The sequence below is a fragment of the Nuphar pumila genome, chromosome 5 (assembly GCF_984573655.1).
Source record: "Nuphar pumila chromosome 5, dmNupPumi1.hap1.1, whole genome shotgun sequence".
Classification (NCBI taxonomy): domain Eukaryota; kingdom Viridiplantae; phylum Streptophyta; class Magnoliopsida; order Nymphaeales; family Nymphaeaceae; genus Nuphar; species Nuphar pumila.
In genome coordinates, this window is record NC_143253.1 from 132,680,633 (window position 1) to 132,697,519 (window position 16,887).

The window sequence follows — 16,887 nt, forward strand, 5'->3', positions numbered from 1 at the left end:
AACATCGAGTTGTTTCTGACGAAGCTCGATGTCTTCGGCACAATGCCACTTTGGTTCTAAAAGGGAAAGTTCTTCCCAAAGTTCGGACAACCCATTGTAATATTCACGAATAGTTTTGTCTCCTTGTGTCATCATTCGAACTTTTTCTTGGAGGTTGCACACGTGTGCAATATCTTTAAGGGAATACATATTCTTAAGGTATTCCCATGCCTTATCGGCATGATCAAATTTGGCAAGACTTGAGCATTTTTTAATGTCAACGCTATTGATAAGCCATGACATTATCTTCGCATGAGATATTCTCCATTCTTTCCATTTCTTCTCGTATGAGGCAATAGCCTTGATTTTCTCTTCTTCCGATAGAGGGACGTCTTTATCTCCCTTCTTTTTAGTAAGAGATAGCTTAGGTTCCGAATCGGAACCATCCACAATCCCCCATAAGCCTTTTCCCCATATATGGTGCTTCATGATTGAAGCCCATGTTACATAGTTCGTATCGCTTAGTTTCATAGGCATGATGGTGACTTTATCATTGTCATCCATCGATTACAAGGAGAGAAAGAATAGGGATAGAAGAGAAACAAGAAGGAAAATGAGAAAGAAAGAAAAAAAAACAATACAACAAGATGTGAAATCTTTTCCAATGAAGTGATAAAACACTTCTCTTCAAGTGGCGAACACTTTTGCAAACGGGCACGGAAACCGAGGCAGCTTTTCCTCAAGATTTAGTACTTCCGCGGCTCTGATACCATGAAATGAAATGGGGATCTTCGAAACACGAGCTTTGATTAACAAGAGCAAGTGTCAAGAATGACACTAAAGCATAACCCTTAAAAAGGGTATAACTGGAAACAAAATAAAAATAAAAATGTATTCTTTATTGATATGAAAAACCAATTGCTTAAGAAGCATTGGAGTCGAATACAAGAGGGGCTGCACCCCTTTATATACACAGCTGAAAGAGGACTCAATAGAGCTGTTGGGCACAGTCCAACAGCTCTATTTAGAGCTGTTGGAATGTGTCAGTCCAACAGCTCTATTGCTAGTCAAGTCTGGACAGGACTTGACTAGCAACAGTCATTCTAGTTCAAACTGAACTAGATGACATAAAGACAAAAAATAAAAATAAAGGAAAAAAAATACAGAAAAGAAAGAAATTAAAAAATGTATTTATATATATATATAATAATATAATATTATTATATATACATATATGTACAGTTTTACATTTTAACAATTTGACTATTTCTTAGTTTATTCATTTAAATATACAAGTATTTAACATTTTTAAATTTTAATTGTAATGCAGGCAATGATCATTCAAATTTTGGAATGTAAACCTAGAGGAATGTGGCTTAGAGGGGGAACATGATTTCAATACTATAAACAAGAACTTAACTGAACCTACTCTTCCTTCTTATAATGAAGTAAAAAAATATTAGGATCATTACCTCATCGTCATATACAATTTGCAGGATATACTTTTGGTATGTAATTATGCATTGTTTGCTTCTTTTATTAGTATAATTTACTTTTCTGCTTGACTTGTTTGATTGTTTCATGTTTTCTTAATTCACTTAGCGTAATCATAATATATTTAAGTTGATTTAATTGTAGTGTTATTTTTATTGATGAGGAATTGATGATATGATAATTATTTTTATTTCATTAGTGTTAACTGTTATAAAAGTAAAAATTGTTAAAAATTATATATATACCCTCCCGCTCCCCCTCATCGAAGTTTTTTTAAAGTGACGCATCACCGCACCTATGTGACGATTTTTTACTTGTTTTATTTTTTAGCTTAATTATTAATATTCATTTCACATTTTTTATTATTGTTCTTATGTATGTGGTTATATGCAGTTATGAAGCTTATTTATTTTTTATGCAGATATTTTGTAGTTTTTGTTCTTTAATGCATTGGTTTAGTGAATTTGTTGCATGGAGTTTGATTATTTGCATTCACATTATAGAAAACATAGTGTTATATTCAATATTTAAAGTATTATTAAAAAAACACTAAAAAAATTTAAGTCCTAACTCGTCCTAGTTATCAAGTCGACCCGCGAGTCAAGGGTCGGGCGATCCAAGTTCGAGTCATGGGTTTGCCAACTATGCATGACAAAGTTAGCAATATAAGCAAACAATATAAAATCTGCATATAAATGTCTACTGAATTATCTGAAACAAACAGGTTATTGGTGGCTTAGCACTCTACTCTACCTTCTCAAGGTCCTGGGAAGTGTTCCCGGTAACTACTAAGATTTTGCCATGTGCATATACAATGTGATCCTAGAGGAGAAATGCACCACAAAAACAAGATAGGCACTCTGATTTGAATTGTAAAGTCTGTTTCCAGTTAGACCATCTTGCAGCTGCGACACATTCCTATCAACAAGCAGCTGTCACATACGTATGGGAACAGGTGCATGGTATGACATGGCATGAAGGGTATGGTACAGAAATTTTTAGAAAGAAAATCTTCTTGGCCTAGGATTCTTCCTGGGAAGCAAACTCAAAAGGAAATCTTCTCTGCATAGGATTCTTCCCTAACATTTAGGCCAGTATTTTCTTGGCTGCAAGGCCCAGCAAAAGCTATTCACCCATGTTTCAGAGAGAGAGAGAGAGAGAGAGAGAGAGAGAGGAGTTGGTTCCTCCTACCATCCATAGAGTGTGAACAATCCTCATTTTCAATATTCCAAGTTATCTTTTGTAAATCAGCTTTAGCATGATTCATTTGCTAGGAGGAACCAATCATGATATATATATATATATATATATATATATATATATATATATATATATATATGACTGCCTGTATCGTTGGATGCGCCCAGCACGCCCATGGTCATCGTTTTAAAAAAGAAAGACATTTTCCGCAGGTGATCTTGCACAATCAACACCGGAAAACCATCTAATATCATCAAACACTGCTGTGTTTAATGAAACAAGAGTCACACTCTATCTATCTATCTACCTACCTATCTATCTATGTCATATAGGTGCGGATGCGGGTGCCGATGAGACGATGCGGCACTTTAAAAAAACTTGGGTGCAGGGGGGGTATATATATAATTTTTAACAGTTTTAAGTTAGCACTATGTGTATGTGTGTGCATTTATATATATATATATATATATATATATATATATAGAGAGAGAGAGAGAGAGAGAGAGATAGATAGATAAAACTGGACTTGGTTAGGGTTAACTGAATCTACTTTTGGACAGAAATGGACCTCAGTGTGGTTGACTTCAGCTGATACAAAAGAAGTTGTGTCCAAGTGTTGCACTCACATGGGTTCGGTGCCCAGTTAGAAGAGTCCATGTTACATAGCTCTCTCTCTCTCTCTCTCTCTCTCTCTCTCTCTCTATATATATATATATATATATATATATATATATATATATATATATATATATATGACTGCCCGTATCATTGGATGCACCCAGCGCATCCACGTATCTTTTTTTTTTTTGTGTTTTAAGACCCTTTAGCAGCGGTTGCGACCGCCGCTAAAAGCATCGTTTAAAAAAATGATGTTTTTCACCGTTGATCTTGCGCAATCAGCGGCAGAAAACCATATGATAACATCAAACACTGCATATTTGATGATACATGCATCTCTCTCTCTCTCTCTCTCTATATATATATATATATATATACATATGCCATATAAATTTCCAAACTGCACAATTATGCTCAGTCTTATTTTTGGTAATTCCTAGGAGCCCAAGCAAGCAACTAGGCACGCCCTTAACTACACAGGTTTGCATGCCACGGAAAAATAAACTTAGATTCCATAACATTATAAACGGACACAGTATTCTCAACAGTAATCCATGTTAGAGTTAACAAAGGTGGACCATGGAGCCCCTCTTTAGCAGAAGCCTTCAACACATTTCATGTGGAAGGCCATTCATCCAGATTCTCATCATGGAGGATCTAATTTAGCCTCTAAATATTTGACTCCGGAAAAATCAACTGGACAGTTGACCTAAAACTCAAAATCCATATGCATGTTAAAGAAAACATACACAAAAATAACAAATTCACCGTTGCCAACACACCGATCCATTAAAACAACTGTTGTCCAGTCTCCAATAATTTATGTTTGAAAAGGGAAAACTAAACTATCAATTCCTTATTATTCTTTGTCTTTCTATGTAGTCAAATATTACCACACATTCTTCTGCATATTCATAGAGCCTGCAGATCATCAAGCTTGAACTATGGATTCACAAAAAAGAGAGAAAGAAAGAATAAGACTTCCCACCAAAACAAAAGGCACGATGCCACAATAGTTAACAAAAATGGCATCCCAAGAATCTTGAATAGAAATGTACATCAGGAACTCAAGAATGGTTTCAACAATTCCATCCAGTTCCTTCCTACAGTATAGCTTCTACATTTTCAAGTATCAATATGACAACCCACAAAAAAAGAATTTCACACACTGGAGCACATAGTAGAGCCCCAATGACTCTCCATCATCCTGTAACACACACAGACACACGAATGAACATGCATTCACGCACTCCAAAACCCTACCATCAATAAACTATGGTATTTAATCTCAACTTACCCAACAGAAAACACAAACAAACAAACAAATACACACACACACACACACAAACTTGAAAAGCAAACCCCGTTTAAAAAACACAGGGACACCAAGGAATAGAGAAGTCACTAACAAAATATATATGCATTAATGTCGCAGAGAAACAGGACAACAAGAAAAGCAAGCCGCGTCAAGAGGCTTCTGATACAGTACAGAACTTCAATGGCCTCTGTACGTCTCCCATAAACACAGTACACAACACTCACCGATGGATGCTATCCAATAGAACCCATTGACTATTTCCTACCCAACAAGAGACATGAACAAACAAGCACGCCCACAAAATAAGCAACCAAAACCCACCCCTAGAAACCCAAGAAAACCCAAATAAAAGGGAAAACCCTGGATGAGTTTCACGTAAAACCATTGTAAAAAGAAACAAACACGGACTAATCCGGAAGATAAATATAAAAGTACGGTAAGAAACACGCAAAATGCTGCAAAAACTCAAGTGGGTATCCTTTGTTTTTGGACCTGAAGATTGTTCTCCTTGATATAAGCCCAAATCTGCTTGAGGGCTTGGGTTCGGGGGATTTCCGAGACTCCCACAAGTTCCTGCAGGGCAGGGGAGATGGGGCAGGGCTTGGTGATACCTCGGGGCTCTCTCTTTCCTGTGGTCGTAGATTTGGACGCCGCGCAGGAGATGCTGCGACGTTGGTGGTGAGAGGAAGAAGGGAGGAGGCGGACGGTCGGATTAGGGGAGGAAAGAGTGAAGGAGGAATCGGGAAGGAAGAGGGTCGGCCATCGACATCCTAGAGAGAGAGTGGCCATGGCTTTTGCTTCTTCTGCTCCTCTTCACTTCACCTCACCTCCCTCGCTTTCTCGGGTATACGAAAGGGTCGGAGTGTGGTTCGTTCTCGATAAATCCTTCGGGTTCAAAATGTAAGAGATGGGGCAGTAGTTTTGTCCCCTCCCAACCTCATGCAATGTTGCAATATCTCGTTCGGAGGGAAAATCTCGCGATATCTTAAAATCTGCTTCTTTTTAAGTGAAACTAGAAAACGGCCCGTCTTAAGAACGGGCCACACATCATCACTCATGACACGAGCAATGCAAGTTTTTGCTGTGATGTCAGTGGACCGGAGCGGGGGTTCTCAAAATCCTGCCTTCCATCCCCGCACGGGTTTTGATTTTAACTTTAATCCCTGTTTCATGTATTCCATCCCCGGTCCAAACGGAATGAAGCAGGCCTCATTTTTCCTCTGTCTACTGCCAGCCTTAAAATAGGATTGGGGCGGAGCCCCATTTCCCCAAGTCCACCGCCATCCCTAGCTTTTGCTATGAGTCTTATGACTTTTCAATCAGATTCTAACCCCAACACAAAACAGGCTTGATTAAAGTCAAAGCCATTCTAAGCCAAATCTCTCTCTCTCTGTCTCTGTAATTTTAAAAAATTATCCATATATGTAAGTAGCTAGGAGTGTCAACGGGTCAGGTTTGGTTCAGACTCAGGTAAAACCAAACACAGTCCTGATTTGAGATGATGGTATAAGGTCCAGACTAGGGTACAATCAGACCCATCATAAGTGAAACCATTCCTGAATCTTATAAGGATTACATGAACCAGACTTTGTAAAATAATATAATTTATCTTTTTACAATGAAAATTTGCAGATCTTAGTTGGAACTCGGGTTAGGCCTGAGTTTGATATGAAATTTCACAAACCATACCTGGATCCTTATATTAATCAGACCCTTTGGGTCTGACCCAGATTCGATTCAGACCTTATTTAGCACCAAACTCTGATTCTATAAGGTTTGGTATGGGTTGACTCGGGATCGAACCTGACCCATTGGCACTATGTAAGAGATTTGGTGTAGTAAGAGTTTTGGACTATTTTAGTAAAATTTAAAATTATCCAACTAATCTGCAGACATTAGTGGCACATATCCAAAGAGGAAAGGATACCTTATGAGACGCGATCTCTTAAAGTCATGTTAAATAAATAAAAGAAAATGAAAATAAAAGACAGTTAAGTAGGACCCTTCAATAAAAGAGGGCCAAAATGGACCTGGTGCCCAACATAGATCCTAACATGTTTTGTACCTAGATTTAAATTAATTGCAAACACGATTCATCCAAATTCAGTAAAATTTGGATCCAAATGTATATCAAAATAAAAGATATATAATGGAATGGGACCAATAAAAAAAAGTTGTCCAAATGGATCTGGAACACTTCAAGGATCCAAACATATTATGGATCTTGAATTAAATTCATTGCAAAGAAGACTCACCCAAATCCAAAAATTTCTGCATCCAAATCTCTCTCTCTCTCTCTCTCATGTGTATCCATTTTTTAAGGAAACTAAGAACATTACTTTGGTAAAAATTTCTTAAAAAAAAACTTTGGTAAAAAGTTGTTTCCTATTGTACTCTCTCTCATGTATATCCGTTTTTCAAGGAAACCAATAAGATTACTTTGGTCTATCAAATTTTTTTCCCCCTCTCTCTCTCTTGTTGTGCGTGACAGGGGCATAATAACAGAACTTTTGACAATTTTAAATATAACATCTATACCTAGAATGAATTTTATGTCATTTTTAAAAAGTTTACAAAGCAATATATTTAAGCGCATCAATACCCCTCTTCTATCTTCAAGAAGTGGTAAGAATAATGACATATATACAGAAATTACGCTTATCGTGTTAATATTGCATAATAAAAACTGAATATCTTCAAGGTGAACGTATTGTGTGTGTGTGTGTGTGTGTGTGTGTGTGTGTGTGTGTTCGATTCAAAGAAGAAACTAAAAGCAATAAAAAGATATTTTCCAACGAGAATGAAGATATTTCAGGGTAAAAGGGTAGAAAACTTCTTTTATCTTTACAAGTGGTACCAAAATAGTTGATTTCTCTTTTACAAAGCAAACTAGAAGGCTGGGCAGCTCACTCTCTCTCTATGGCAGGTTGATTAATTTTGATTCAATCAATTTTATCGTCCTTGCCTACATATCTTATGATGTGCTTTAAGCTTCCTCAGTCTCTATTACATGTCTTAGAAGCTATAATGCCAAAATTTTAATGGAGTGGAGCCAACAACCATCAGAATTCTCATTTACTTTCTTGGAATGCAATTTGCAAACCTAAAAAAGGAGGAGGTCACCAACTGTCACCAATTTGATATCAACATTGCATTTCTTTCTAAACTAGCTTAAGGCAAGTTGCTTATGGGATTTCAAACTCTTGGATGGAAATCATTCGACACAAATATCTCCAAGATTGGTTTGAATAAAACAAAGCTAAAGGTTCTTGGGCATGGAAAAGTATAAAGCTTGGTATCAACATTATTGCTAAAAAAAAACAAGTGGAGGCTTGGTAATAGTCTCTCCATAGAGTTATACGGTTTGATACATGGGTTGGCCATTTCTCACTCGCAGCTCTCTTCCAGCAAGCTTTAACGCGTTAATGTTGCAAAGAACTTAGATTTATTTTAGTTCGTGATATTCTTGACAATGATCTTCAGTAATCCTGAACGCTCTATGATCTAAATCCACATTTTCCAAGTTCCATCTTCCAAACAATTATTAGCTAGAGAACAAATCTTGTGCTACATGACTGTATCCTGGGAGCCTTCCTTTCATTTCACCTTGAAGGCAACATGGGAAATAATTTATGAACCAGGTGACCATTTTTCCTCAAGTAAATTAATCTGGCCTAAGAAATGTGTTTCTAGAGTTGCACTAACTCTAAGATGGGCGGTTGCAAATAGGCTTATGACTCAAAATCAGTTTCAGCAGCTAGGTACATCATTTGATAGTATATGCATTTTTTTGCAGAAAACATGAAGAAAGGACTCCATATATTCTCATATTCTTCAAGATAGCCCCTGATATATATGGCGTAAAGCATCTCAGTTATTTGGTAAATGTCATATTCCTCATTCAGATATTACAGTTGCCTTACACCAATGGGGACAAGCTCATTTTGGATACTTGAATGTCCAACAAGCATGGCGTGCCTCATTTCAGCTTCACTTCACCAAGGTTCAAATTATTCAAGCTGTTTTGAATGCCACTCGTGAACGTATTCTGCCTATATTGAGTTCTTCCCATTCCATTGCAATGAATTGGTTATATGGAGACTGGTGGAAACCTCCTCCCTTTGGTTGGTTAAAAATAATTCTTTATGACTCCTTCAAACAATGGACTATTGGTTTTACCATTCATGATCACACATATTGTAATATTTTCATGGGATGCATTGTTGCTGAAAGGTTATAAGGAGTTTGATTTATGGCCTAACATTCTATCTCTCATTCCTCCCACCTCATAGGTAATTTTGGAATCTTCCCGGCTTGATATTGTTTCTTTGATTTAGACTGCACTCAGACCTCACTATTTCGAAGACCCGTAACCAAAACATGTTGAACTGAATCCTCCAGACAGGCCCATGCATTAAGATGTTAGATCCGCACCAGACAGATCCACATGTTAAGATGGATCTTGGCCCACCTGAGGACTCTTATCTGGATGACTGCGCTAAACAAGGACTCCTCTTGTACAAGGCAATTGAAGAAAATGACTCCTCATCCAAGAATAAGTTTTGTAAAGAGAAAGTTTTGGGTTCAACAATAAAAAGGGAAGAGACCCTCTCTCTCTCTAGAATGTGAATAAAGAGAGAGAGAGCAAAAAAAAATAGATCAAGAACCCATGAACTGAACAAGAGCAAAGTCCAAAATAAATAAAAGAAAGCGGAAGAGAAAAATAACATCAGGCAGACAAAACGGGCTCACGCAAGAGCCGCTGGCCCAAAGGGTGGCAAAAGAGGGGGAGCGTCAGCAGGAGAGAGCGAGAAATCACTAAGATGCATACGCAGGATAGCATAAACATCCACCAAGATTTTATGCACCAAATTATGAATGTTAACTGAAATTTGACAAAAATGAGCATTGTTGTGCGTCATCCAAATAAACCACCAAGAGGTAAGCGACCACGTTCGCTAGATCAACCTCCACCTCGTGCTACGCCTAATACAAAACAGGCCTAAGATAAGATCGAGCACAAAGTACTCCTCCTTAAGATCCTGTAAAAGAAATTCACAAATATTGAGCAAGATTAGAACAAGTGAAACGTAGATTCTTCTGCAGCTTGACAAAGCACGCACCAACTTCGGAGCTGAAGGCCCCACTTCTTTAAATTACTTTAGGTCTGAATTCTATCATGCAAAATTAACCAAGCCAGGACCCGAAAACAGGAAGAAGGGCCCTTTGCTCAAAGCACACTCTCGGACAACCAATCGGCCCTCGGGGGGAGCAACAATCTATAGACTTTGGAGATGAGGAACTCCCCGCTAGACGCAAGTGTCCAGTGCAACCACTGACCAAAATATCTAGAGTCCTCAAAATGGTCTCTGAAGAAGGCTAAAGCCCTCAACCACAATTTACGCCAATGTGAGAATGCCAAACCCTGAGTTCCTAAGCGAATCAGGATAAGAGTAGGAGCTCTATATTTAGCAAGAAGAAGTAAATGAGCACAAGGGTTATCCGGTTGGTGGGTTAGTCAACATTGCTTAGCGATAAGAACAATGCTTCGCAGTCTGAGCGCATGAACACCTAAGCTAGCCATACGTTGAGGTAAGACCATCGAACACCAACCAATCAAGTGACGTTTACCCTTGAGTTGACACCCAGACCATAGGAAACCTGTCAGCAAGCGTGTCAACTGCTTCTTCACTCTCACATGCATCACAAACATAGACATGTCTGACTAAAGTCAGACGACCAACGATGAAGAGATAAGACGACTATCACGATAGTAATTTGTGTGCTTCACTTTTTGAAGCGTTGGAGCAAATGTAGCCGAAAAGAGGCGCTTCACTTATAATGGCAAGCCCAGGTACATTATAGGCAACTCAGAAATAATGCAATTAAAATTTCTCCTCCCAACTGCAATCATAATGGACTGAACATTGAACATAATAAGAGAACATTTGTTCTCATTCAGAGAAAGTCCAGATAGAGAGAGGAAAAACTGAAGGATAAGCTTGAACCTAAGCATCTGCTGAGTATTTGTACGATAAAAAATGATCATATCATCAACATAAGTAAGAATATGACCTGAAAAGTCTAGAACCTGCAAAGGATTAATGAATCGCAATGTCACGGCCCGCTTAAGAAAGACCACAAGACCCTCAGCAACCACATTGAATAGCAAAGACACGAGAGAGACCATAGTAGACGTAGGTCATATCTTGAAAGAATCACTTCAAAATTATTTTTTCATGCATGTGCCTTTGTGATTGTGTGTTTTTGCTGTTCTCAGCGTTTTAAAACTATCCCTTGAGCCTTGTTGATGAGATTCGACTGTTTGACATATTTTTGTGTTTTTGGTTTGATAAAGTGTGTAATTATGTCCGGCCAAACTAGGTCTACTTAAAAGCCACTTGCATTTTGAAAGGAAAAAACTCAAGTGATCAGATTCGACTGTTTTACAGATTTTTGTGGTTTTGCTTTGATAAAGTTTGTAATCATGTCACATATAATCTGGCCAAACTAGGTATGCTTTAAGTCACTCGCATTTGGAAGGCTGGACCTCCGGAGTGGTTTCCTTTTGTCATTGATGTGTAACTTTTAATTTTAAATTTAAATTTTTTATCTTGTACTGGTAAGGGTCTACCTAACCCCATCTTGTCTATTAAAGAAAAAGCACTAGAACAACCAACAGCGCTTCTCTCTCTCTCTCTCTTGGTTACAAGGATTTTTTCCGCATGCACGTCGCCTTGTGGTAGGTCGTTGCAGGTTAAAAACCCAGTGTGTTAACTGGTGGGGGTCTGCCTAACCCCAGCTTGCCTTTAAAAAAAAAGGAATTTCTCGCAATATTATTTTGTCACAATATTGCATGAAAGTTTCTCAATGATATTTATGAATTGTGGTCTATAACTCGGAGGCGTAGAGCTAAATCATTGTGAGTTTTTTACCACTAAGGTGCTCACCAGTCACAAATATTTCTAATATTTGAAAAATATCGTGAATATAGTGCAATATTTACAATTGATAGATATTTTGCAGTTTATAAACATGGTAACTTAGAAAATCCATCCAATTTTTAATATAACATTAAAAATATTGTTTTTAATTTTTTTTTTATTATTCATATGTTTACTATACAGAAGTATATTTTATATCTTTCGTATGTTTTTTTTTTTGTACCAATATTTTACGGAGATTTTTTCAAGCAAAACCAGACTTCTGAAAGTATGATTATATTTTACCCCACCAAATTTATTTTGAAAACGAGAGTTGTGACTACGGTCCCAACTACAATATTAATGCATGTTTCACAACTTGCAGGGGCATGAAGCATGAACTTAGAGCTTAGAGGTCACCTTCAACTGTATGGTGACATTTTCTTGTTAATAATAGATAATTGAAGCACGAAAGTGGGATTTTCTGTAGTTTTTCTGATTATAACAACACAAATTTCAAATAGCAAAACAAACATGCAGACGTTATCACAGGCTGAAGAATCACAGATCTGATTCTATATACCTACAAACTTATAAAAGTTGGACACAAATCTGAACCTATATATATATATATATGATTAGAATCACAGCTGTAACAAAAACAAATATATCCAAAAATAATTAATGTGGTGAGCACTTCTCTTTGCAAAATTCCGCTTTAGGTTGATCTTGACCAACCGGTACTCGACGGCCCGTATGCTAAAGGGGAGGATCATAATTTTTGATTAAATTTGGCTTTAGGATGTGTGTGTGTGTGTGTCTGCTTATGCAGGGTTTGCCTTTCTCTATTTCGCACTATCAATATGGTTGCAATCTCACAAATGGAAGCCATTTACATTGCATGTCATGCGTGGCAGGGCCCGAGTCAGGAAACTGTTCTAGGGTGGGCACAAATCAGGGGCTGAGCCAGGAATCTATACTAGGGTAGGCACAAATGCAACTGCATTTTACTTTAATATACAGGTACGTAGAGTAAAAATACTAAATTATACATGCACAAAAAATGCACCTAGAGTAACAAAACAAAAACAAATCAAAACCCTAACTCCTACAAATTAACATCATAAATTATGTATATATGCTAATTGATAAAAAAAAACCTTAGCATTCTAACCAATATCAAATCATGCAATATTCATGGATTCATGCCTAATGGTAATTAAAAAAATAAAAATAAAATAAAAAACACAAACTAAACATTTATGTCATTCTAAAAACTAAAGTAAAATCTTAATTCCTACAAACATCATAAGTTATGCATTTATGCTAATTGATAAAAAAACCCTTAATATTCTAACTAAAATCAAATCACGCAATATTCATGGATTCATGCCTAATGGCAATTCAAAAAATAATCACACAAACAAACCCTATAACTATAACTAAACATTTATGTCATTCTAAAAAAATTAAAATCAATACCCTAATTACTACAAACATCATATGCATTTGTGCTAATTGATAGAAAAACCCTAATATTCCAACAAAAATTAAATCATGCAATATTAATGAATTGATGCCTAATGGTAATTGAAAAAACACATAAAAAACCTAAAACCATAACTAATCATTTATGTTATTCTAAAAAACCAAATCAAAACCTTGGTTTCTACAAACATCATAAATTATGTATTTTATATTGGCTGATAAAAAAGTGCCTAATATTCTAACCAAAATCAAATCACATAATATTCATGGATTAATGCTTAATAGTAATTAAAAAAATATACAGAACTTCGAAAACCATACACTAAATATTTATGTCATTCTAAAAAACCAAATCAAAACCCCAAATCCTAACAAACATCATTCATAGATATGCTAATTAAAAAAAATCCTAATTAAATATTTGTCATTTAAAAAAAAAACTTAAATCCTAACAAAAATCAAACTTAGGGGTTGATAATCAAAACCAAGCATTCATTAATTGAATCACGCTTAATGATAATTGAAAAAAAATAGCACAAAAAATCCTAAAACCCTAATTACATATTCATGTCATTTAAAAAAATCCAAATCAATAACCTAAATCCTTAAAAAAAATTATAGATTTATGCCAATTAGAAAAAATTAAAACCCTACTATATTCATGCCAAATGCTAATTGAAAAAAGCACAAAAAATCCTAAAACCCTAATGAAAATTCTATGCTATTTAAATAAATAACTTAAACCCCTAAATACATAATGCTAATTGAAAGTAAAAAAACAAACAAAACCCTAAAACCTTAATTAAAACTTCATGATATTTAAAGAAAACTAAATAAAAAACCTAAACCCCTAAATACATTACGCTAATTAAAATTAATCAAAACACTATCTGCTATTTAAAAAAAATGGAAATAAGAAGAAGACCCAGCCATCAGGGCCAAGGGCATGCTCTAGAGAGGTTGCCGGATGGCCGGACTTGGTCCTATGCACGTTGCAGCAGCGCCATGTGCGGTATGCCGAAAGGCCAAAGGTTTCCTCTGGAGCCCTCCCAGACTTCAAGCGAGGTGGGCGGTGGCCAATGGGCCTCTGCCGCACCTTGTGGCTATGGGTCGGGGGAGGGGCACTTAGAAAGTCGAGAGGGAGAGATACAAGAAAGCAGCGTTTTTGCTCATGCCGACATCGTGGCCATCCGATTTGCATTTTAAAAAGCTCAAAAGTCAACAAAACCACGTGGCATTCATCCAAAATGCAACCAGACGGCCACGATGTGGGCATGAGCAAAACCGCTCATGTTCAGCATGACCTGATCTGCTTCCGAAATACAAAGAGGTGGGGTCAGAGACGCTCAAAGGAAAATATATATATATATATATATATATATATATATATATATATATATATATATATATATATATATATAGAGAGAGAGAGAGAGAGAGAGAGAGAGAGAGAGAAAAGGGTGGGTAGTACCGTAGTAGGTACTCGTCCCTTTGGTTCGGGTGGGCCATGTTCCCCTTTGAGTCGAGCACTAGTGGTGCCCACCTTGACCCAGGACACTGCTCACTGCACTCTGAGTCAGGGTGGGCACGTGCCCACCCTACGCACGACCTGGCTCCGCCCCTGCATGCAGGCATAACCTGACACATATATTGCCTGATCGTATTAACTCACCTACAACGATTTTTTAATTTTTAAGTTCCATTAGCAAGGTTATCCTGAATGATAAAGTTCACCACAAGCATGGTAACATAGACTATACATAGCGGATATATAACGATATATTGCCATTTGCTTCATAACATATAAAATTTCCAAAAAACAGCCAAAAAATAGGTATCGTGATATATCATGATAAACTTTAAATAAAAGCTACGATTTTTTCCTTTCTTTTATTTTTATTATAGATTTAGTCTTCCAAAACGATGTTCCACTAAGAAGAAACTGATTTTTAAGGTGGCCCTTTGAGAAAGTTCACGATTCCACAATTTATTGATGCTTTCTCACCCATTTTTACAGAAGTTAACTTATTTTTTCTGTCATCTTTTTTTTTTCTATTCGTCTTTATTTTTCCATTCACTTTATGGGTTTGCCATAATTGGAGGAGCTCTAGTCATCTTAATGTTGTGCAAATCTTTGCATACTGCACTCTATTTATCTTATTTTTTTCCTTATGCCATTCCTTTCTATTTAAGCCCAAATTCTTTTGATTCATGGTACAATCTAAGTTTTTGTTTGTGTTCCAATATTTCAATGGCTTTAATTTTTTATTTTGTTTTTCTTGAACATTTTCTGTAGTTAAAATTTCCCTCTAAAAGGCATATTTTTTGTAGTTCTTTGCCTTCATCTAAGTTCACATGATTTATATAAAAACATTTTTTGTTTGCATTTTTTTCTAGACAATACTCATTCGTCTTAAAAATGGGCCCCTAAAATTTTTTTGGGCCAGGGGCCCTGAGGCCCAAGCCTCATTGGCCTCTTTACAGGTCCGGCTCTGTATATAAGCACTCATTTGATATCTAAGTGCTTTAAAGCATCATATACACAAAACTGTGGTGAAAATGTTATGTACTGTAATCTGTATAGCTCTTTGTTTCTTTGTTTGTTTAAGAGATTTGGTGCAAGCATTCCAAATTTGATATCAAATTTGCTAAAGCATCATAAGCATTCATTTGATATCTAAGTGATTTTTAGAATTCATGCCTTTGTTGTTAAAAGTTCCAAATTTTGTTGGGTAATTTTTTGGTGATTCAGCAGTAGAGACCTCTTATTGTTGTTTGGACAGATGAATCGGTTGAACAGATATGTTGGATTGCTATAAGCATCTGTTCTTATTTGTTGCTCGCACTTCTGAAATGATGCATATCTTTAGTTTTAGGAAGATTTAGGACAATGAATACTTCTTCTTGATCTTTGCACTTCTTACAAGGAGCTATAAAACTAGCTGAATTGCCATGTTTTGAACTATTTGATGGTTCATAAGTGTCTTGGGACTTTTCATGCAGTTGCTGAAACAAGATACTTGAATACCACAGAGGGCTCTCTGCACCTCCAGAAGCTCTCGTCTCTGATGCCATCGATGTACCACAAGAAAAGAGGGCCTCAGGCCACCTGCTTCAGTTCACTTTTCAAGAGCTTAAATCTTCTACTGGCAACTTCAGACCTTCATAGCATTCTTGGGGAAGGTGTCTTTAAAGGATGGATAGAAGAGAATGGTACAGACCCAGCAAAACTAGGTTCAGGCATCGCAGTTGCAGTCAAAAGCCTGAAACCAGGTGGTCTACAAAACCTTTACCGGATATGGTAGTAGATGCGCCAGTAAAAATTGATCTCCTCTGAATGGTATGGCAATAATGGATATGGTAGATAAGAGAATTTAATAATGTAATTGCATAACCATCTGTAAATAGTGTTTCTTTTACGTGCAGATAATACTAGAAACATTCGATTAAGCCCCACAGTTCCAAGTCCATTTTCACTGGAGACTGAAAAGCGTGCACTCAATGGTAGTAGGTCACTTGTATGGGGATCAACTAAATAGGTTATACATTCTGTAAGATTCTCACTTTGATTGCATGAATGATGCTGTACAAAATGATGATAAGTGTTTTGATTCTACAGGAAAGTCATTGTGCCACAAATCATCTCTTATTTTATCCTGGAGGATTTAGTCTTTTATTGGGGTCACAGGATTTAGCATACCAAATGGTTGTACAAACATATGCAGTGTCCATCATGAGTAAGACACCATTTTGATCTTTCCGTCATTCTTATAATTGTAAAACCTGCCCATTAATCTTTCTTTATTTTGGATATCTTAGAAAACACTATTTTGATTTTATTCAGGTATGCAACACCTTTTGGATTAA

At 36.5% G+C, this 16,887-nt stretch overlaps 2 protein-coding genes across 2 annotated transcripts in view; one reads left to right on the plus strand and one right to left on the minus strand.

The window, feature by feature from the left end:
* The window catches only part of LOC149838799 (upstream activation factor subunit UAF30-like), a 28,069-nt gene extending 22,561 nt beyond the window's left edge, over window positions 1-5,508 (minus strand). Inside the window, exon 1 of the mRNA XM_090006820.1 lies at window positions 5,102-5,508. Within this exon, the coding sequence (XP_089862946.1) occupies window positions 5,102-5,398 (297 nt within the window). The 5' untranslated portion in view covers window positions 5,399-5,508. The remainder of the gene's footprint in view (window positions 1-5,101) is intronic.
* Window positions 5,509-9,510: 4,002 nt separating this feature from the next.
* LOC149838800 (serine/threonine-protein kinase PBL35-like) lies at window positions 9,511-16,325 on the plus strand. Its single transcript, XM_090008322.1, has 2 exons — window positions 9,511-9,550; window positions 16,024-16,325. The coding sequence occupies exons 1-2, from the start codon at window positions 9,511-9,513 to the stop codon at window positions 16,323-16,325; spliced, it is 342 nt and encodes a 113-aa protein (XP_089864448.1).
* Window positions 16,326-16,887: the final 562 nt, after the last annotated feature.

Bases quoted from the DNA above. Each gene is read 5' to 3' on its own strand.
- LOC149838800 (XM_090008322.1), top strand. From the start codon at position 9,511: ATGAGCATTGTTGTGCGTCATCCAAATAAACCACCAAGAG. The intron at 9,551-16,023 runs GTAAGCGACCAC...CTTTTCATGCAG, and splicing joins TCCAAATAAACCACCAAGAG to TTGCTGAAACAAGATACTTG.